This window comes from Scyliorhinus canicula, chromosome 17 (assembly GCF_902713615.1).
Source record: "Scyliorhinus canicula chromosome 17, sScyCan1.1, whole genome shotgun sequence".
Classification (NCBI taxonomy): domain Eukaryota; kingdom Metazoa; phylum Chordata; class Chondrichthyes; order Carcharhiniformes; family Scyliorhinidae; genus Scyliorhinus; species Scyliorhinus canicula.
Window position 1 is genome coordinate 94,591,517 of NC_052162.1, and position 23,449 is coordinate 94,614,965.

At 50.2% G+C, this 23,449-nt stretch overlaps 1 protein-coding gene and 1 long non-coding RNA gene across 3 annotated transcripts in view; one reads left to right on the forward strand and one right to left on the reverse strand.

Annotated features, from left to right (window-relative positions):
• Positions 1-11,158, reverse strand: part of LOC119951408 — a 174,132-nt gene extending 162,974 nt beyond the window's left edge. The window contains exon 1 of the long non-coding RNA XR_005457611.1: positions 11,034-11,158. This is a non-coding gene — a long non-coding RNA (uncharacterized LOC119951408). The remainder of the gene's footprint in view (positions 1-11,033) is intronic.
• The window catches only part of wdr44 (WD repeat domain 44), a 93,967-nt gene continuing 81,476 nt past the window's right edge, over positions 10,959-23,449 (forward strand). Inside the window, exon 1 of one of the 2 annotated variants that reach the window (XM_038774570.1) lies at positions 10,959-11,201. In XM_038774570.1, the coding sequence (XP_038630498.1) occupies positions 11,125-11,201 (77 nt within the window). In that variant the 5' untranslated portion in view covers positions 10,959-11,124. The remainder of the gene's footprint in view (positions 11,202-23,449) is intronic. The other variant, XM_038774569.1, reaches the window with a different exon arrangement.

The following is a 23,449-nucleotide window of genomic DNA, read 5'->3' on the forward strand; positions in this document are numbered from 1 at the left end:
GGATGCTGAGAAGGCGTTTGACCGGGTGGAATGGGGGTACTTGATGGCAGTTCTGGAGCGGTTTGGGATTGGACCAAGATTTGTGGACTACAGAAAGCTACTATATAGGAGCTGAGGGCGAGTGTCGGTACAAACAACTTCAGTTCGAGATATTTTTCTCTCCACCGTGGGACTAGGCAGGGATGTCCTTTGTCCCCCCTGTTGTTTGCACTCGCGATTGAGCCATTGGCCATCGCATTAAGAGGTTCGAGGGTATGGAAAGGAATAGTGCGGGGGGGGGGGGGGGGGGGGGGGGCAGAGCATGCCGATGACTTGCTGTTATACGTGTTAGAACCGTGTGTGTCAATAGGGGGAGTATTGGAGCTGCTTCGGGTCTTTCACAGGATACAATCTAAATTCAGACAAGAGTGAGTATTTTGCGGTGTCTCGGCTGGGGGTGGGGGCAGGGGTGGTGGTGCTGCCATTCTGTAGGGCAGGGACTCACTTTCGATACCTGGGGGTGCAGGTTGCCTGGGAGTGGGGGGGCTCCGCAGGTACAACATTTCTAGTTTGATGGGGAGAGTGAAATCTGATCTGGCAAAGTGGGATGTTCTCCCTCTGTCACTGGCGGGTCGGGTACAGGCGGTTAAAATGAACGTGTTGCCGCAATTTGTTTATTTTCCAATGCCTGCTGATTTTCCTTCCAAAGGCATTTTTCAGAGAGACTGAGGGAAGGATTACGTTGTTCATATGGGGAAGGAAGGTGGTTATAAAGGTGCTACTTCAGAGGGGAAGGCAGGCAGGGGGTTTGGGTTTTCCGAACCTGATGCATTGTTACTGTGTGGCGAATGTGGAGAAGGTGCGGAGGGTCAGAGGGCTTGATTCCCAGTGGGTCAGAATGGAGGAGAGTTGTGCAGGGGGTCGGGATTGAAGGCACTAGCAACAGCGCCGTTCTCGATGGCCCCAGGGAAATACTCAGGGAGCAGGGGGAAATATTTAGCTACATGCAGGTTCGAGATTTTGCCAGAAAGGAGATACAGAGCTTCCCGGTGGAGCCGGCCTCCACATTGCTGGAAGAGGTGCTGACGACAGGGAAACTGGAGAAGGGGGTAGTGTCGGCAGTTTACGGAGCTATTTTGGAAGAGGAGAAGGCACCACTGGAAGGGATCAAAACAAAGTGGGAGGAAGAGTTGGGAGAGGATACGGAGGAGGGGTTCTGGTGTGAGGTGCTCCGGAGAGTGAATGCCTCCACCTCATGCGCGAGGTTGGGGCTGATCCAGCTGAAGCTGGTATACAGAGCACACCTCACAAAGGCGAGGATGAGCCGGCTCTTTGAAGGGATAGAAGGTATGTGTGAACGATGACGAGGAAGGGGGGGGGGGGGGAGAAAATCACATTCGTATGTTTTGGTCCTGTCCAAAGCTGGAGGATTACTGGAAGGAGGTTTTTAGGGTAATCTCTGAAGTGGTGCACATGAAATGGACCCGGGCCCTCGGGAGGCCATATTCGGAGTGCTGGACCAGCCGCGGTTGAAAACGCATGCAGAGGCAGATGTTGTAGCCTTTGCCTCGTTGATGACCCAAAGGCAGATCCTGATGAGCGGGAGAGCAACCTCTCCATCCTGTGCCCTGGTGGGGAGGGGGGGGGAGAACCTGTTGGAATACTTGACTCTTGAGAAGGTTAAGTTTGAACTGAGGGGAACGATGGTGGGGTTCTACACATCCTCAAAGAATTCAATGAGGCTTGTGAGGCATGACCTGCCCCTCACAAAGCCATGCTTATTTGCCTCCCTCCAATCATCCGGTACTACTCCAGTGGAGAGAGTGAGGACGCAAAGATCATCGTCAAAATATATTGTATCCTGTGAGGCTCCTCCTCAATTACCGGGGGAGTTCATATTCCATGGTGTCAGAGGGGAATCAGATACAACACAATGCTTGGCCCCTGAGGGCCATATAATGAAAATTAACCTTGAAAGAGGCATTATTTGTGAGTCACAAGAAAAAGTAAAACACAACACTGAAATGCCAAAGCGCACACACGGCAGTGTTGAACAAGTAAATATGAAGCTTAAATCACTGCCTATTTCATTTTACTTCTTAGTATTTGCGCATGTTGAAATGTTACTCCAGTTGATGGGCCAAATGGCCTCCTTCTGCACTGTAGGGATTCTATGATTCTAAATAACACATTTGTTAATAAGCGATGGAGCAGCTTTCAGGAGCTAGAACTAACTTATGGAAATGAAAATGAATGAAATGAAAATCGCTTATTGTCACGAGTAGGCTTCAATGAAGTTACTGTGAAAAGCCCCTAGTCGCCACATTCCGGCGCCTGTCCGGTGAGGCTAGTACGGGAATCGAACCGTGCTACTGGCCTGCTTGGTCTGCTTTAAAAGCCAGCGCTTTAGCCTGGTGAGCTAAACCAGCCCCTCAGGGAGCAACAGAATTTACAAATTCCAAATAAGTTCCAACAAAATCATTAACGTGTTACTGACCTCATTGCTGGTGACTGGAATGCGTTGCCTGAAAGGGTGGCGGAAGCAGATCCTAGATTACTAAAAGGAATTAGGCAGAGACTCCTAGAATCCATAGTGCAGAAGGAGGCCATTCGGCCCATCGAGTCTAAACCGACCCTCTGAAAGGGGGCTGAAGGGGCTGGTTTAGCACAGGGCTAAAGAACTGGCTTTTAAAGCAGAACAAGGCAGGCCAGCAGCAAGGTTCAATTCCCGTACCAGCCTCCCCGAACAGGCGCCGGAATGTGGCAACTGGGGGCTTTTCACAGTAACTTCATTTGAAGCCTACTTGTGACAATAAGCGATTTTAATTTCATTTCATTCATGAAAGAGCAACGTACCCCACCCTATCCCTGTAATCCCATAATTCCACCAAAGATTTGAACACTAAGGGGCAATTTAGCGTGGCCAAGCCACCTAGCCTTTGGACTGTGGGAGGAAACCGGAGCACACGCAGACACAGAGAATATGTAAACCTCAAAAAAGACACTCCAGCAAGCTTGAAATTGAACCCAGGTCCCGAGCAATGTGAGGCAGCAGTGCTAACCAATGTGTCACCGTGCTGTCCATACTGCATGTACTTGAAAAAGTAAAAATCTGCCATACTATGAGCTAAGAGTAGGAGGTCAGTGCTTTCAAAGGGTCAATGCTAGCATGATAGGCTGAGTGGCCTCCATCCATACTGTATAATTTTATGCATTCCCACAGGGAATATACAGATTGAAACCACTGCGCAGGTTTCTGTAAAAATAAACTGTGGATGTGGCCAAAATATTGTGTAATTTCAAGAAGGAATTAGATATAGCTCTTGGGGCGAATGGGGTCAAAAAGTTATGGGGGGGAAAGGCAGGGTCAGGGTATTGAACTTGATGATCAGCCACGATCATAATTAATGGGGAAGCAGGCTCGAAGGGCCGAATGGCACCTTACTGCTTCTAATTACTGTGTAAGTTTCTATGTATGAATACACACATCAAAGTGATTAGGGCAGCGCGGTAGCATTGTGGATAGCACAATCGCTTCACAGCTCCAGGGTCCCAGGTTCGATTCCGGCTTGGGTCATTGTCTGTGCGGAGTCTGCACATCCTCCCCGTGTGTGCGTGGGTTTCCTCCGGGTGCTCCAGTTTCCTCCCACAATCCAAAGATGAGCAGGTTAGGTGGATTGGCCATGATAAATTGACCTTACTGTCCAAAATTGCCCTTAGTGTTGGGTGGGGTTGTGGGGTTATGGTTATGGGGATGGGGTGGAGATGTTGACCTTGGGTAGGATGCTCTTTCCAAGAGCCGGTGCAGACTCGATGGGTTGAATGGCCTCCTTCTGCACTGTAAATTCTATGATCTGTGATCTATGAAAAGCAGGGAACAAAAGCACCAAGGCGGGGTGGGCTGGGTGCAAATAATCAAGGCAGAATGTCCAGAGATAGAAACTTCCAGAAACATTGGCTCAGAAACAACAACTAATTAATTTCAATATTAACAATCACAAAGTAATGAGCTTGGGGAAGAAGGACCACAAACAACAGGCAAAACAGGATGAAGCATCAGAAACAGCAGGAGGGCAATTAACCCCATGAGTTTGTTACAAGGAGATTACGGCTGATTTGTGACCTAAATCCATATACCTGTCATTCCTAATATTCCAAACCTTTGCAGCCACAGAACTTCCAAGAGGACTGAAAAAATATTGCAATAGGTATAAATATACAAAAAATGATTTTAAAGATGTCTTTTCCAATTTTTATATGCATTTGTTTACTATAAACGATCTCTTATTGAAAAGAATGCTCCGATCTTACCTTTATTTCATTTTATTTAGTTACTGCTCCTTTGGTTCAAGTGGGAAGAGTGCTGCAGGATTGGCAGTGATGGAACCATCAATTCACCAGACACGTGTTTCCGATATGAATCTAGGCTTTAATCGACTTATTTCAGAGCCAGCCTGTTACCCGTTGATGAACTCTTAGTGAACTCAGGCTGACTCTGGACAAGGGTATTTATATAGCTGCACTAGAGGGAGGAGTCGTGGGCGGAGCCAAGGGTGGAGCCCAGTACAAGTTCCTGAGTACTCCCAGATCTACTCCCCCTAGTGGTAGGATAGCGCTACTACGCTTACAAAGACAGTGTGAATTATCATATATATACACCTATATATATTATATTCACCACATTCACCCCCCGCAAAAAAATCAAGTCCGGCGGGGGTGGTGGCCTACAACGTCAGTCTGTCCGGTGGTCGAATTGTCCACTGTGACCTGCGGAGCACCGGGGTTGCAGCCTCTTTCGGTGGCTGGATGGGTGTTGTGTGCTGGGGTACGATGGCGGACTCCAGGGAGGGTTGTATCCGAGCTTCATACTTTCCTGGTTCGACCGGGGACTTGGGGCTGGCTGGCGCGGGTGCGCGGAACTGGTGGAGCGAGCTCGTGGGCTCGGGAGCGCGAGGGGGCGGCAGCATGGGGTGTAGGGTGAGAGGTCCTTCTGTGAGGGTAGAGGGGGCGCTGGATCCGGCGGGTGCCAGATCCCGGAGGGATACCGTGTCCTGACGGCCGTCAGGGAACTCGACGAATGCGTACTGGGGGTTGGAGTGGAGCAGGCACACCTTTTCAACAAGGGGGTCGGTTTTGTGTTCCCTGACGTGTTTCCTCAGAAGTACGGGGCCCGGCGTCCTCAGCCATGCTGGAAGTGAGACCCCCGTGGTAGTGCTCCTGGAAAAATTGAAGAGCCTCTCGTGAGGGGTCTGGTTGGTCGCCGTGCACAAAAGGGACCTAATAGTGTGAAGCGCGTCTGGGAGGACTCTCTGCCACTGGGAGGCTTGGAGCTTTCTAGACCGGAGGGTCAGTAGGACGGTCTTCCAGACCATCGCGTTCTCCCTTTCCACCTGCCCGTTCCCCCTGGGGTTGTAGCTGGTAGTCCTGCTCGAGGCAATGCCCTTGTCGAGCAGGTACTGACGCAGCTCGTCGCTCATGAAAGACGAACCCCGGTCGCTGTGTACGTAGCTGGGGAAACCAAACAGGGTGAAGATGCTATGCAGGGCCCTAATGACTGTGTGGGAGGTCATGTAGGGGCACGGGATAGCGAATGGGAAACGGGAGAACTCGTCTACGACGTTTAAAAAGTAAACGTTCTTGTTAGTTGAGGGGAGTGGCCCTTTGAAATCAATCGCGAGGCGTTCAAAGGGCCTAGAAGCCTTGACCAGGTGGACCCTGTCTGGTCTATAGAAGTGCGGTTTGCACTCCGCACAGATCAGGCAGTCCCTGGTGACCGCTTTTACCTCCTCGTTGGAGAAAGGCAGGTTTCGGGCCCTGATGTAGTGGGCGAGCCGGGTGACCCCCGGGTGGCAGAGGTCATTGTGGATAACTTTCAATCGGTCGATCTGCGCGCTGGCGCATGTCCCGCGGGATAGGGCATCCGGAGGCTCGTTGAGCTTCCCGGGTCGATATTTAATATCGTAATTGTAGATGGAGAGTTCGATCCTCCACCTCAGAATTTTATCGTTTTTAATTTTGCCCCTTTGCGAGTTGTCGAACATGAAGGCAACCGATCTTTGGTCGGTGATGAGGGTGAACCTCCTATCTGCGAGGTAGTGTCTCCAGTGACAGATAGAAGCACAAGCCATTGTGGAGGCTTTCTCGACTGAAGAGTGTCAGAGTTCTGAAGCGGAGAGGGTACGGGAGAAAAATGCAACTGGTCTCCCTGCCTGATTTAACGTGACTGCAAGAGCTACCTCTGAGGCGTCGCTCTCTACCTGAAATGGAGTGGATTCATCCATCGCCCGCATGACCGCTTTGGCGATGTCCTCCTTGATGCCGTCGAAGGCCTGGCGTGCCTCGGCTGACAGGGGAAATCGTGTGGCCCTAAAGAGTGGGCGGGCTTTGTCCGCATATTGAGGGACCCACTGGGCGTAGTAGGAAAAGAAGCCCAAGCACCGTTTGAGGGCCTTGGGGGAGGGGGAGTTCTAAGTTCTATTGGCGCATACGGTCCGGGTCTGGGCCCAGGACTCCGTTTTCCACGACATAGCCGAGGATGGCTAGTCTGGTTGTGCGGAAAACAAATTTCTCCTTGTTGTACATGAGATTCAGTTTCTGTGCCGTCTGGAGAAAACGGTGGAGGTTTGAGTCGTGGTCCTGCTGGTCATAGCCGCAGATGGTGACATTGTCCAAGTACGGAAACTTGGCCCGCAGCCCGTACTGGTCCACCATTTGGTCCATTGCTCGTTGGAGCACCGAGACCCCATTAGTGACGCTGAAAGGGACCCGGAGGAAATGGAAGAGGTGGCCATCGGCCTCAAATGCCGTGTAGTGGCGGTCCTCCGGGCGGATTGGGAGCTGGTGGTATGCAGACTTCAGATCCACCGTGGAAAAGAGCCGGTACTGGGCGATCTGGTTTACCATGTCTGCAATCCTGGGGAGGGGATACGCGTCGAGGAGCGTAAATCTATTTATAGTCTGACTGTAGTTGACCACCATACGGAATTTTTCCCCGGTCCTAACGACCACCACCTGAGCTCTCCAGGGACTATTGCTGGCCTCTATAACCCCCTCACTGATAAATACCCTATCCTGCAGGCTATACCGCCTGCTACGAGTGGCTACGGGTTTACAGTCCTTTGTGAGATTGGCGAAGAGAGGAGGAGGGGGGAATTTGCAGCGTAGTGAGGCTGCAGATCGTGAGTGGGGGCAGGGGCCCTCCGAAGCTGAGGGTGAGGCTCTTGAGGTTGCATTGGAAGTCTAGGCCTAATAAGAGTGGCGCGCAGAGTTCGGGCAAAACGTAGAGTTTGAATTTCCAGTAGCTAGCGCCTCGGATTGTGAGGGTCGCGGCGGTGCGCCCCTGGATCTGGACCGAATGGGAGCCTGAAGCAAGCGAGATAGTTTGCTGCACGGGGAAAACGGGGAGCGAACAACGTCTTACCAGGTCTGGATGTATGAAGCTCTCCGTGCTCCCGGAGTCGAAGAGGCATGGCATTTTGTAACGTTGATATGGACCTCTGCCATCGAGTTTCGTAGATTCTTTGGTCGTGATTGGTCCAGGGTGACCGCGCTGAGTTGCGGGTAGTCGGCGGCTCGATCAGCTGTGCTGGAGTGGCCCCATGATGACTGCCCTCTGAGTTCATAGTCGAATTCGAATTCTTCCGCAGAGTTGTCCGAGCGCGGAGATGCCGATTGGGCCCGTGGATCGCATGTGGCGGGCGGCGAGGAAGATGGCATCCAAGATGGCGGCCCCCATAAGTTGCACGTGGCCGGCCATGTGGTGGAGGTTTTCCAAGATGGCGGCCCCCATGGATCGCACGTGGCTGGAGGGGGCGGAGTCGGGGCATAGGCCGCAGCGTTTCGGGCCCTGCGAGTGAGGGGAGCAATTACTTAGAGTCGCTGGGGAGTTGGAAGCTGGGGCCCTTTTAGCGAGGCACACTCTTGCGTAATGGCCTTTCGCCCGCAGCTGCTGCAGGTCGCGTTGCAGGCCGGGCAGTGCTGCCGCGGGTGCTGGTTATGGCCGCAGAAATGGCACGCTGGAGCAGCATAGTAGCTGGCTGGAGCAGCATGGTGGCTGGCTGGGGCAGCATGGTGGCTGGCTGGGGCAGCATGGTGGCTGGGCGGCCGCGTAGCACAGGCCTGGGAGAGTCGCTGGTCGGGGGCCCATGATTGGGTCGCGGAGTCCGCGGGGAACGAGTTAAGGCTGCGGAAGGAGACCTCCATCGTGGTAGCAGCTTCCACAGTCATTTCTAAGTCCTGGGCCCCCTTTTCCAGCAGTCGTTGGCGCATATAGTTAGACCTGAGGCCCGCTACAAAAACATCGCGTACAGCAAGTTCCCTGTGTTCAGCAGCGGTAACCGCTTGATAATTACAGTCATTGGACAAATTATTGAGTTCCTTAAAGAAATTCGGCGAGTGATTCTGTAGGCCGCTGGCGGCGAGTCGTGAACACATGGCGAGCGTAAACTTCATTAATAAGCCTTACATAAATTTTATCGAGAACTGCTAGCGTCGCAGTATATGAACTGGCCGAGTTTAGTTGCGTAGAGATTCTGTGGCTCACCCTCGCGTGCAGTAGACTTAGCTTCTGATCCTCTGTCGTTTCGGCTGTGCTCGCTTCTGCTAGGTAGGCCTTGAAGCACCACATCCAGTGGGAGAAGATTTCTTTAGCCTCTGCATCCTGCGGGTCGAGTTCCAGGCGTCCAGGCTTGAGGGCTGATTCCATAATCGATCTTTACTGTTCTTAAGTCGATTAAATTGATGGAACCATCAATTCACCAGACACGTGGTTCCGATATGAATCTAGGCTTTAATCGACTTACTTCAGAGCCAGCCTGTTACCCGTTGATGAACTCTTAGTGAACTCAGGCTGACTCTGGACAAGGGTATTTATACAGCTGCACTAGGGGGAGGAGTCATGGGTCGAGCCAAGGGTGGAGCCCAGTACAAGTTCCTGAGTACTCCCAGAGCTACTCCCCCTAGTGGTAGGATAGCGCTACTGCTCTTACAAAGACTGTGTGAAATATCATATATGTATATATATTACATTCACCACAGGCAGATTCTCATATTGGACACACACACACTCTCACCTCTCTCTGACACACACTCTCACCTCTCTCAGGCATTTACACTTACCTCTCTCTCAGACATACACACACTGACCTCCCTCAGACAGACACTGACCTCCCTCAGACACACACAATCACCTCTCTCTCAGACACACACACACATTTACCTCTTTCTCAGACAAACTCACCTCTCTCTTCAACGCACATGCGCACAACCGTTGAAGCACTGAAACATTCCAGTGCAATCAGATCCAATCTCCACTGGTTACCCGGCAAAGCACCACCCTTTGGCCGAGTCATTGACTACCAGCTAAATCAATCAAACCACATCAGCACTGACATTGGCCAATCAGTAATCACCAGTCTAAGTCAGCACAGCCTTCTGCTGTTTGAATTAAAGGTACAGGCTGCATCCCCTAGAAATTACAGCTCCAATAAATATCCATCGATCAAAATTCTAATGGCAAAACTAAAAGGGGAATTAAGGTCATAAACAAGAAATAAACAGGAACAAATAGGAATAAATAGGAAGGACGCTTGTGACAACAGACACACACTCTTACGGAGACACACAAACCCACTCTCACCTCTCCCTCAGACACACACACACTCCCTCAGACACACACACACTCTCTCACACTCCCTCAGACACACTCACCTCTCTCAGACACACTCTCACTTCTCTCAGGCACACTCTCACTTCCCTCAGGCACACAGTCTCAAATGTCTCTCAGACGCGCACACACACTCACACCTCTCACCAAGAAATGCTGAGACACACGCTCACATCTCTCTCTCTGACACACTCTCACCTCTCTCTCAGACACATCTCTCTCAGACACACTCTCTCCTCTCAGGCACAGCCACTCTCACCTCTCTCAGATACATACACTCTCACCTCTCTCAGACACACACTTACCTCTCTCTCAAACGCACACACACACACACAGACACACACTCGAGGAATTCCAGCACAGAATTGATGAGCTGTAGTCTGAGCTTCCGACACTGCAGCACATTCGGAAGGGGGAAGAGTTACCTGGACGCTTTCTTTCAGGAGGCAGTCACACCTCATAGATTAAGTACCTCAAATTCGGCCAGTGGTAAGAGACAGTAGGATGTGACTGCAAGTGAGGCAGGCAGTCAGAGGGATCCTGAATTCAGAAATTGCGGAGCCTCAGCTCGTGACCTTGTCCAGCAGGTACAGATACTTGCTGCCTGTGTGGATCAGATCCATCCTCTCCAATCTGTCCTCATGACTAAAGTTTCTCATTCCTGGAACCATTCTTGTAAAACTCTTCTGCACTTTCTCCATTGTGTTCACATCCTTCCGATAATGTGGCGCCCAGAACTGTACACAACATTCCAGTTGCGGTCTAACTACTTACTTGTATAAGTTCAGCGTAACCTCCTTGCTCTTGTATTCTATGCCCCTATTAATACAGTCCAATATGCTATATTCTTCAGTAGCGTCTCTCTCCACCTGTCTTTCTGCCTTCAATGATACACACCCAGGTCTCTCTGCTGCTGAACCCCATTAAGAGTTTTAGCCCTTATTTTGTATTGTCTCTCCATATTCTTCACACCAAAATGCATCACCTCACACTTCTTCGCACTGAACTTCATCTGCCACCTCTCTGCCCACTCCACCAACTGGTCTATGCCTTTTAAAGTTCCACACTCTCTGCTTCGCAGATTAAAATACTTCCAAGTTTTGTGTCATCTGTAAACTTTGACATTGTCCCCTGCACTGCAAGATCCAGATCACTGCCATATATTTCCAGCATTTTGAATAAATGTTGTTTGAATTCAGCAGCTACCCTCCCAGGACTCAGGGTGATAATTGGCCCTTGCCCCAGGGGGCGGTCTTCCTGTGGATGTTCAGTGCGCAGGCTCGGCTCCCGGACCTGGGGCGAGCGATGCGCAGGCTCGGTTCCGAGTGCCGTCGGCGCATGCCCAGCCCCGGGTCCGGCGGCGCGCAGCCGTGCATTCTCCAGGCCTCACCTCGCGCCCTCTCCCCCCGCCCCCGGGACTCAGCTCCGGTGTCTCTCTCCCCGGTCAGCGGCTCGGGCCGGTAGAGCAGCGGCGCACGTCAATGGCGTCCGATACCAGTGATGCCGAGGAGTTTTATGATGCGGCGGAGGATGTCCACTTGGCCTCGTCACCGGTCGCGTAAGTGCAGAGTGGATTTTGGGAGTGACTGGGGGGCTGGGGTGAGGGAGTGACTGGGGGCTGGGGTGAGGGAGTGACTGGGGGCTGGGGTGAGGGAGGGACTGGGGGCTGGGGTGAGGGAGGGACTGGGGGCTGGGGTGAGGGAGGGACTGGGGGCTGGGGTGAGGGAGGGACTGGGGGCTGGGGTGAGGGAGGGGCTGGGGGCTGGGGTGAGGGAGGGACTGGGGGCTGGGGTGAGGGAGGGACTGGGGGCTGGGGTGAGGGAGGGACTGGGGGCTGGGGTGAGGGAGGGACTGGGGGCTGGGGTGAGGGAGGGATTGGGGGCTGGGGTGAGGGAGGGACTGGGGGCTGGGGTGAGGGAGGGACTGGGGGCTGGGGTGAGGGAGGGACTGGGGGCTGGGGTGAGGGAGGGAGGGACTGGGAGCTGGGGTGAGGGAGGGAGGGGCTGGGGTGAGGGAGGGAGGGACTGGGGTGAGGGAGGGAGGGATTGGGGGCTGGGGTGAGGGAGGGAGGGAGGGACTGGGGGCTGGGGTGAGGGAGGGAGGGACTGGGGGCTGGGGTGAGGGAGGGAGGGACTGGGGGCTGGGGTGAGGGAGGGAGGGACTGGGGGCTGGGGTGAGGGAGGGAGGGACTGGGAGCTGGGGTGAGGGAGGGAGGGGTTGGGGTGAGGGAGGGAGGGGCTGGGGTGAGGGAGGGAGGGACTGGGGGCTGGGGTGAGGGAGGGAGGGACTGGGGGCTGGGGTGAGGGAGGGGCTGGGGTGAGGGAGGGACTGGGGGCTGGGGTGAGGGAGGGACTGGGGGCTGGGGTGAGGGAGGGACTGGGGGCTGGGGTGAGGGAGGGACTGGGGGCTGGGGTGAGGGAGGGACTGGGGGCTGGGGTGAGGGAGGGACTGGGGGCTGGGGTGAGGGAGGGACTGGGGGCTGGGGTGAGGGAGGGAGGGACTGGGGGCTGGGGTGAGGGAGGGAGGGACTGGGGGCTGGGGTGAGGGAGGGAGGGACTGGGGGCTGGGGTGAGGGAGGGAGGGGCTGGGGGCTGGGGTGAGGGAGGGGCTGGGGTGAGGGAGGGACTGGGGGCTGGGGTGAGGGAGGGACTGGGGGCTGGGGTGAGGGAGGGACTGGGGGCTGGGGTGAGGGAGGGACTGGGGGCTGGGGTGAGGGAGGGGCTGGGGTGAGGAGGGAGGGGCTGGGGTGAGGGGGACTGGGGGCTGGGTGAGGGAGGGGCTGGGGTGAGGGAGGGACTGGGGGCTGGGGTGAGGGAGGGACTGGGGGCTGGGGTGAGGGAGGGACTGGGGGCTGGGGTGAGGGAGGGACTGGGGGCTGGGGTGAGGGAGGGACTGGGGGTGAGGGAGGGACTGGGGGTGAGGGAGGGACTGGGGGTGAGGGAGGGGCTGGGGGTGAGGGAGGGGCTGGGGGTGAGGGAGGGGCTGGGGGTGAGGGAGGGGCTGGGGGTGAGGGAGGGGCTGGGGGTGAGGGAGGGCTGGGGGTGAGGGAGGGGCTGGGGGTGAGGGAGGGGCTGGGCGTGAGGGAGGGGCTGGGCGTGAGGGAGGGGCTGGGGGCGAGGGAGGGGCTGGGGGCGAGGGAGGGGCTGGGGGCGAGGGAGGGGCTGGGGGCGAGGGAGGGGCGAGGGAGGGGCGAGGGGCGAGGGAGGGGCGAGGGGCGAGGGGCTGGGGGTGAGGGAGGGGCGGGGGGTGAGGGAGGGGCGGGGGGTGAGGGAGGGGCGGGGGGCGAGGGAGGGGCGGGGGGCTGGGGAGGAGGGAGGGGCGAGGGAGGCTGGGGAGAGGGAGGGGCGGGGGGCTGGGGAGAGGGAGAGGGAGGGGCGGGGGGCTGGGGAGAGGGAGGGGCGGGGGGCTGGGGAGAGGGAGGGGCGGGGGGCTGGGGAGAGGGAGTGGCGGGGGCTGGGGAGAGGGAGAGGGAGGTGCGGGGGCTGGGTTGAGGGAGGGGCTGGGGTGAGGGACTGGATGGGTGCTGGGGCGAGGGAGGGGGGGGCTGGGGGGTGAGGGGGGCTGGGGCGAGGGGGGACTGGGGGGTGAGGGAGGGACTGGGGGCTGGGTGAGGGAGAGGCTGGGGGCTGGTGTTTTGAGGGAGGGGCTGGTGTTTTGAGGGAGGGGCTGGGGGCCTCCTTCTGCACTGTATGTTCTGTGTTCATGGTCTGTCCAAGTTGATCTGTAAGCTCAGACGTTTACTGCTGAATCATGTACTGACTCTGCTGGATGACTCCAGTTGTCCTGGAACGGAGCCATGCAAACCAGAAGGTTCCAGACTCATCAGTGCTCTTAGATGACCCTTGGCCTGGGTAAGCATAGGAGCTCTGCAGTTGGCTTCATATTGCTGAGTTTAAAGGTGATGGTTTGGGGGGTCGGAAGGGTTTGGTCTGATGAACCGGGGGGGGGGGGGGTTGGGGTAAGTAAGGGGTTGGGTTTGAGTGGAGTGGAGTGGGGTTGGTTGCGTTGGACTCGAGGTAGGGTGGGTGAGGGTGAGTGGATGGTGGAGGACCTGGCAGTCTGGAGGAGGGATTTTGAGGTCACTCCTCTTCTGCAACCATCCCCTTCCTCTTTGACAGTTCCCATCCCCTTCCTCTTTGACAGTTCCCATCCCCTTCCTCTTTGACAGTTCCCATCCCCTTCCTCTTTGACAGTTCCCATCCCCTTCCTCTTTGACAGTTCCCATCCCCTTCCTCTTTGACAGTTCCCATCCCCTTCCTCTTTGACAGTTCCCATCCCCTTCCTCTTTGACAGTTCCCATCCCCTTCCTCTTTGACAGTTCCCATCCCCTTCCTCTTTGACAGTTCCCATCCCCTTCCTCTTTGACAGTTCCCATCCCCTTCCTCTTTGACAGTTCCCATCCCCTTCCTCTTTTGACAGTTCCCATCCCCTTCCTCTTTGACAGTTCCCATCCCCTTCCTCTTTGACAGTTCCCATCCCCTTCCTCTTTGACAGTTCCCATCCCCTTCCTCTTTGACAGTTCCCATCCCCTTCCTCTTTGACAGTTCCCATCCCCTTCCTCTTTGACAGTTCCCATCCCCTTCCTCTTTGACAGTTCCCATCCCCTTCCTCTTTGACAGTTCCCATCCCCTTCCTCTTTGACAGTTCCCACCCCTTTCCTCTTTGTCAGTTCCCCACCCCCTTCCTCTTTGACAGTTCCCACCCCCTTCCTCTTTGACAGTTCCCACCCCCTTCCTCTTTGACAGTTCCCACCCCCTTCCTCTTTGACAGTTCCCACCCCCTTCCTCTTTGACAGTTCCCACCCCCTTCCTCTTTGACAGTTCCCACCCCCTTCCTCTTTGACAGTTCCCACCCCCTTCCTCTTTGACAGTTCCCATCCCCTTCCTCTTTGACAGTTCCCATCCCCTTCCTCTTTGACAGTTCCCATCCCCTTCCTCTTTGACAGTTCCCATCCCCTTCCTCTTTGACAGTTCCCATCCCCTTCCTCTTTGACAGTTCCCATCCCCAGTTTTCTGTTCTGGGCAGCTTATGAAGAAGGTTGCACACAGAGAGAACAGTTGAGATTTTTCTTCCCTTTTTCAAAAACAACATAATTTTAAAATATTTGTTACCTGGCATTCTTGGGGTATGGGTGATGCCAGTTCGTTAAAAATGCCAGTTAACGTGGTGTTCCATTATTCCTGGACACAGGATGAAGGCACAATCAACCAAACTGACCCAATAATTTCAATCTAAACCCCAAGAACAACTGCAGATCTGCAATCTATTGGTATTGTTAGATATTTTAAAGAATAGGTCATATAAACATAGTGATTGGCTTTTTAAACAAATTGAACTGTCAGAACTTCTCGTTACCAGAGAATTCTGCTTGGTAGAGTGCCAGATAACACAGTTTACTGTCATTTGCCCTTAATCAGGGAGCTTTTGTTCCAGGATGGTGATGTGAGGAAAGGGCCATATTTTGGCTATGCTGTCCAGACAATTTTCTTTCCATTTAAGTAAATTAACATCAACACAAATTGTTCAAGCTTCACTTTCTTCGGCCTACGACCTCAGAATTGTGTTGGGGGAGCGAGAGCTCTGCTGAAGATGCACGTTTTGTAGCTATGGCACAGGTATAAATAGAACTTTCTCAAACTTTCCCCAAGGTTTGAATTAGTATCTTCAGTCATAGCCTTCTCATCTGTATTGTTACCTTTCGATCATGTGGATTACTTCAAATTTGACTTCAGTGGTGAAAGGATTGAGCAAACATTGTGATATTTGTCACTGTGCTAAACATTGTAGTTACAAATTAGATCTGCTTGGCTCAGTGGATATAAAATAGCAGATGAATTCTCCAATTCCTCACTGGTACTTATTATTTAGATCATCTGGTCACTTATTTCATTGGCGTTTTATAAGGTTGCAAATTGGCTGCTCTTTGACATCCGGGGGTTGTGAAAGACACTCTTTTAAGTTATAGAACATACAGTGCAGAAGGAGGCCATTCGGCCCATCAAGTCTGCACCGACCCACTTAAACCCTCACTTCCACCCTATCCCCGTAACCCAATAACCCCTCCTCACAGTCTGTTCAATTAATGAGTCGTTCAGGCTGGGGGCCATGGAGTTTGAAGATGATTTTGCATTTACCCCTGGTGGAAGTTGCGGCTTTTCAAAAATTGGATGCTGGACAAGCGAGCTGCTTTTTATTGGTCAGGACTTCTGTGTTGTTGTTGTGTCTAAATGGCTGTGCTATTCCAGTAGGCATAAAGCATATTGTTTGCTGTCTTTGAAATAAGACATTGATTTTATCAATGGGGGGGAAATCAACTGGAAAGCACTCTAGGATAAGGATTACAATGATAAGTTTAGCAAACATTCAGGGAATTATAAAGGTCATTTAAAATTTGCAAGTAGTCACTCCCTTTTTTAGGTTCGCAAGCTTAAACGTGGAATAGATGCGTAAGTCAATGCTCTGTCCATTGAGTAATTGGGGTGGGTGAACCACCCTTCCAGGAAAACTACCTCAATCTCCTATCACCGCAGAATCCAAAGACGTTGATTGACCCAGCATTGATTTTGTGTGTTGCTCTGTTTGGAAAGTACCAACTGCAAGTTTGGAAGCTCTAATTAAAACTTACCAAATGTTTGTTAAAACAGCAAAGACATCATCATGTCTGAGATAGTCAGAAACTCCCAGAAATACACAGCCCCGTTGGCACCTGAAATGTAAACCGTTAATGTTTTGGATAGAGATTTGATTTTTCATTTGTTTTGAGCTTCAGCAGTTTCGACTTCAATACCATCTGAAGTAATTGATCGGTATTGATATGTGGCTTGCTCCTGATATCTGTTAGTTGTATATCTCTCCACCGATGCCGTCATTTCTGCTGAGTGTTTTTCCTCATCGAAGTCCGTATTTTCATGCTTCCCTCCATGTAGGAATGGAGGCAGGCGGGTGGGACCTGAGCCAAGTGAGAACAATTATAGCTGACATATTGGTCCACCTCACCAGGTTCCATTGATAAGACATACTGACAGGACATCATTGCACTGCAGTCCTTGGCAGCTGCGATATTGTGTAACATTTTACGACAGGAATTCAATTTGGTGCCCATCTATCATCAAGTGCGCCATTGTGGTTCCAACTCCACACCATAAAAAAACATTCTACTTAACCCCCTTTCTTATTTCCATCCCCAAAGGTCAATTAATATCAATTTTACCAACCCTTCGAGCTGCCGCTAACAAAAATATGGCAGTCAACGTGGACCTTTTGAAAACTATTTTTTACAGCATTATTCAAAACCTTAAAGACATCATTAAGATTTTAAAATCCATATGGGAAGGGTTTCTTCTGTTTAAGGATTCAAACAAGGTTTTTTCTGATAAAAGCACAACTGTGGTGCTCAGCTATATTACAAAGCTGAACTGAGTAATCATAGAATTAACGGTGCAGAAGAAGGCCATTCGGCTCATCGAGTCTGCACCAGTCTTTGGAAAGAACACCCTAATTAAGCCCACACCTCCACCCCATCCCTGCAACCCCACCCAACCTTTTAACACGAAGGGCAATTTAGCATGACTGGTGGTGATTTAACCTCAAGCGAGCGCCAAAATTGAGAAGGCAGGGAATTGCTAGTCTTGATTTGCATCATGAACAAGCTGTCTAGCCAAGTGAGCTAAACCGGCTCAGTATAGTATGAGAGAACAATAATAATAATCTTTACATTAACACTGCAATGAAATTATTGTGAAAATCCCCTAGTCGCCACACTCTGGTGCCTGTTCGGGTTCACAGAGGAAGAATTCAGAATGTCTAATTCACCTATCAAGAACGTCTTTTGGGACTTATGGGAGGAAACCGGGGCACCCGGAGGAAACCCACGCAGACACGGGGAGAATGTGCAGACTCCGCACAGACAGTGACCCAGGCCGGTAATTGAACCTGGGTCCCTAGTGCTATCCACTGTGCTACCGTGCCGCCCAGTAGTGGGTCCCGGGAAAATAAAGTTTGAAAAGCACTGAACTGATTTCATGCCTCTTGGTTTATTCTTATTTGTTTTTCGCCTTCATCACCAATTATTTGGTCATCGCTTGCTGAATTTTAAAATCCTCCTGATCTTTGGTCTTCGTACTATTTTTGAGAACATTATAAGCCTCTTCCTTCAACCGAGCATTAATAATACACTGGATAATCTTGAACAAGCTCTTTTATAGGAACAGATAGATTTGCGTTTCTTTAATCCCTTCTCTTGCTTTCTAACAATTTACATTTCACGTAGAAAAATTCACTTTGCAGTCTAGGATCAGACCTGAGCAGTTTAATAAATGGGGTTGCAAGTTAATTTTATTTTTAAAATAGTCTGTATGCCTTGTTATTTTCAACACAAAGATAGTTAATTGAAGCCAAAAATACATATTGAAGCCAGTATTGCAGACAATTGTTTTGCAAGCTGTTCCATTGCTAGCTCATGGAGATGACTGATGGCAAGTAAAACAGGATGACAAAATCTAGTCTTCTGCACCTGCGGATAAAAAAGGAAAAAAATAGAAAATATGAATTGTATTATGTTTGCCATATGAAGTTGCTAGAACAAGTAGCAAGCTTGAGGATTTGGAGCAGTTCAATATTCATTAAAGGAGGACCCAAAGATTGATTCACAGTGGAAAAAATAAGAGTCCGAGAGTAAACTGGCAAGGGACATGGGCCCCAGCTATTCACAATGTACATCAATGATTTTGAAGAAGGAACCAAATGTAATATTCCCAAGTTTGCTGTCTACATGAAACTTGGGAATGTGAGTGGTGAAGAGGATGTTAAGAGTCTTCAAGCTGGAACGGCATGGTGACGCAGTGGTTAGCACTGCTTCCTCACGGGATCGAACCCGGGTCACTGTCCGTGTGGAGTTTGCACATTCTCCCATGTCTGCGTGGGTCTCACCCCCACAACCCATAGATGTGCAGAGTAGGTGGATTGGCCACGCAAAATTGCCCCTTAATTGGAAAAAAAATAATTGGGTACTCCAATTTAAAAAAAACAAAGAAGTCTTCAACTTGATTTGGACAAGTTGAGTGACTGCACAAATACATGGCAGAGGCAGTATTACATGGAAAAGTGTGATGCTATCCAATTTGTTAGGAAAAACAGAATGGCAGCGTATTATTTAAATTGTGATAAGTTGGCAAATGTTGACATACAAAGGGACCTGTGTGTCCTTGTGCACCAGTCCCTGAAAGCAAGCATGCAGTTACAGCAAACAGTTAAGGCAAGTGATGGTTGACCTTCATTGCAAGAGGACTAAGTACAAGAGAGAGGATGTTTTTCTGCAGCTGTCAGGGCCTTGGTGAGGCCACACCTGGAGTTATTGTGTTCAGTTTAGGGCTCCTTATCAAAGAAAGCATACACTTGTCATGGAGGGAATGCAGCAAAAGTTAAGCAGACTGATTCCTGGGATATCAGGATTGTCATATGAGGAAAGATTGGGTCGTCGAGGCCTGTGTTCACTGGAGTTCAGAAGAATGAAAGGAGGGTCTAATTGAAATTTATAAAATTCTGACAAGGCTGGACAGACTGGATGCAGAGATTATGTTTGGCCTGCAAAGCGGGGAGGTGTTCTAGAATAAGGGGTTGCTGTCTCAGGATATCGGGCTCAGCGATTTAGGACTGATTTAGGAGGTGAACCTGTGGAATTCTCTACCACAGAAGGCTGTGGGGGCCAAGTCACTTAAGATATTTAAGAAGGAAATAGATTTTTAGATGAAAAAGTCAAGGTATGGGGATAGAGTGGTAGTATGGCGTTGAAGTAGAAGATCAGCTATGCTCGTATTGAATGGCGTCGGGCAGGCTCAGAGGGCTGACTGGACTACTCCGATTTTCTATGTTTCTATCTGTTATCAGTGGGGAGAGATGGTGGGATAATCTTTCCCCCTCAGCTCTCAGTTGTCTGTAATAAGATGTGAATTTAGAGCGATTTTTTTTGCCTTTTTATCGTTGTGATCTTTAGTAATAAACATAAAGCGGGCTTTCGGGTAAGATTAAATCAGAAGAAAATATAAAGTTTTTTTCCCACAGCATCCTAAAATGTAAACACAAATGACAAACGCTCACTCCTTCATGCACAGGCAAATACACAAGTAAAGATGGATTCCAGAGAATGAAAGATGCAGCTCGAATATTAACAGAATACACTAAGAAAATCACACTCGGATCAAGTCTTTTAAGGTATACGCGGTGTAGGCCTGGATGGGTTCTCTCGTGGCACTTTGGAGATTAATGAAATTTGGAAGTCTCAGGAAATCCAGATGTGGAGGCAGGTAGAAATCAATTAGTCCCCCCTCGTAATGCATTAGCTGTCTGATTGTTAGTCATGGTTCTGGTTCTGGTTCTCTTAGCTGGAGAAATTGGCTCTTGTCCTGTTGGTTTTGATCTGATCTCTCCCTCGGGCTTGGAGTAAGTACTGTTGGTCATCTGAAGACACTTTTGGCTCTTGGTCAGTCCTTCCATTGTCAAGTAATTCAAAATTGGAAGCTGTGGAGACACAATGAGGTTTTAATGGTGGCTGGACCATGATGAACTGATTTCTGCATAAATATTTGTTGAACTTGGAGATATGAAGTTTGGACTCAGCTGATTTCACATTGTGAGTGTCTAAGCAAGGGAGGCATTCCACCCACTGTCATTTGCATGTTCAGAACCTGCCAGAGGCACATTCAGACATGAGTTCAGCCTTCACCTGTCTGGGAATTACAAAACGTCCTCTGACCCTCAGCAAAAATCTTGAGCAGCATTATAACCACTTTTTCAATTATTTTTTTTAAATTCCATATCTTGAAAGTTGGGAATGTAATATTAAAATTTGTGTTGGCAGAAATTTGTTTCATAGTGATGTCAATGTCTCGCTCTGTGAAATCGTGCCCTGCGCCATTGATTGCATTTCACAAATATCGTTTTTTAATTCATTCATTGGCTGTGGACCAGGGTTTCTGCATTACTCATCCAGTCACAATATCACTATGCCACAGCTTCTTCCAAACACCACTCTAGGTAACCACTAATTAGTCACTTTTAACTTGCCCAAGGACTTAAAAGACAGATGGAAAATTTCTTGTATTGGAATAATACATTTCTTTTAGTAAATCCAGTTTCTTCAGCCATGCACCACCTCCCACTCCAAAATTCCATTAATTTTAACTTTATCTCAGCAGATATTCCGTTTCTATTGTTGTGAATATATAGTTCATGTGGTCCAAAATATTTAACTTTTGAAAATAAAGTATCTGCAGGGCAGACAGTGGTATTATGGTATTGTCACTAATAATCCAGTAACCGAGGGCAATACTCTGCGACACTGGTTTTAATTCCACCAGGGCAGACGGTGCAATTTGAATTCAATACAAAATCTGGAATTAGAAGTCTAATGATGACCATGAAACCATTGTCTATTGTCATAAAAACCCATCTGGTTCACAAATGCCGTTTGAGGAGAGAAATCTGCCATCCTCGCCCTGTCTGGCCCAAATGTGACTCCAGACCCACAGCAAAGTCTTTGACCCTGAACCTCCATCTGAAATGGCCTTCAAAGCCCACCCAGTTCAAAGGCATTTTGGGGTGGGCAATAAATGCTGGCCCAGCCAATGGCACCCACATCCTGAAATGAATGAACAAGCTTGGAGTCTATCATATACAAATGGTTTGTTTAAGAGATTAAGGGGAGGTGATAGTGTCGAGGTATTGTCACTGGACCATTAATCCAGAGTCCCAGGTAATGCCTGGGAACCTGGGTTCGAATCCTGCCATGGCAGATAGTGAAATTTGAATTCCATAAAAATCTGGAACTCAATTAACTGAATGCAAGATATCCATCTAACCCTTTGTTCCAATAGATTCCAGTAGCTGAGCCACAAGAAATTGCAAATATTCAAAATAAAAATAAAAACACAGTTTTGGATAAATACAGCTTCAGCATCTGAAAAGTTCACACTCCATCTAAATCTTGCGGTTATCAGTCCAGTGTGTGTGTCTTTTTGCAGATTTCTTTTCTCTTTTTCTTTCTCTGTCAAACACCATCAGGATCAAGTGATAGAGCTAAGTGATTCCATAGCCAACAGATCAGATCTAAGCTTTATAGTCATGCCACATCCAACCGCGAATGGTGCTGGACAATTAAGCAGTGCACTGGAGGATATAGTAATATCCCCATCCTCAATGTGAGTCACCTGATGAAACAGCTGTGCTCCGAAAGCTCGTGATTCGAAACAAACCTGTTGGACTTTTAACCTGGTGTTGTAAGACTTCTTACTGTGCCCACCCCAGTCTAACGCCGGCATCACCACATCATACAAATGCCAGGCAAAGATTATTTTCCCGGTTAAAGTCCAACAGGTTTGTTTCAAACACGAGCTTTCGGAGCGCAGCTCCTTCTTCAGGTGACTGGAGAGGTATCACCTGAAGAAGGAGCTGTGCTCCGAAAGCTCGTGTTTGAAACAAACCTGTCGGACTTTAACCTGGTGTTGTAAGACTTCTTACTGTGCTCACCCCAGTCCAACGCCGGCATCTCCACATCAAGATTATTTTCAACAAGGGAGGATCTAACTATCGTCCCTTGACATTCAATGGCATTATCGCCGCTGAATCCCCCAAAATAAACACCCTGGGCTTGTCATTAACCAGAAACTAAACTGGACGAGACATATAAATACTGTGGATCAAGAGTAGGTCAGAGACAAGGAATCCTGGGGTGAGTAACTTGCTTATGACTCCCCAAAGCCTGCCTCCTATTAACAAGGTGCAAGTCACACTCATTTAGCTGAGTGCAATTCCAACAACACTCAAGAAGTTCTGCACCATCCAGGTCGAAGCAACCAGCTTGATTGGGATGACCATAAACATTCACTTCCTCCACTGATGCAGAACAGCAGCAGTCTGTACCATCTACAAGATTCACTGCAGCAAATCACCAAGGCTCCTTCGGCAGCACCTTCCGAGCCCACGACCACTACCATCCAAAGGACAAGGGCAGCAAACACATAAGAACCACCACCTGGAGGTTCCCCTCCAAGTCACTCATTGGAAATATATTGCCGTTCCTTCAGTGTTGCTGGGTCAAAGTGCTGGTACACTCTCCCTAACAGCACTGTGTACCTATACCGCATGCACTGCAACCGTGCAGGTCTAGCCGGTGATGCCTACATCCCATGAATGAATTTAAAAAGCCACAAAAATTAGAAAATTTGCAAATAGATAAATCCAAGCATGATGAAATTGAAGGCATTGCATATTAGGAGGAAACTAGAAATATACTTACTAATATGGAGCTTGTTTGATGAAGGGCTTAAATATCTGGGGGCAGTAGATTTGAAACTGATCAGGTGGAACTATTGCTCTGTAAATGTTGAACGACAAAGATTTCATTGCGCTTTATTGTGGGAGTCTGCTGAAAAACTATCACTCCACCTGGCCTGGTCATTAAAAAGTGCATTTACCTATTTTTTACATTTTTTTTTTTCCAATTAAGGGGCAACGTAGCGTGATCAATCCACCTACCCTGTACATCTTTGGGTTGTGGGGGCGACACCCAGGCAGCCACAGGGCGAATGTGCAACCTCCACACAGACAGTGACCCGGGGCTGGGATCGTCCTCGGTGCCATGAGGCAGCCAGAGCTACCCACTGCACCGCTGTGGCGTCCTTAGTGCATTTAATTCTGACGAAGGCACAAACATCCCTGTCCAGAATCAACATCGAGAGCCCCATGGCTAATTTCTAGAATCAGATGATTGGATCAGGAATGAAAAACGAAACCCTCAGATTTTCGGCTTTG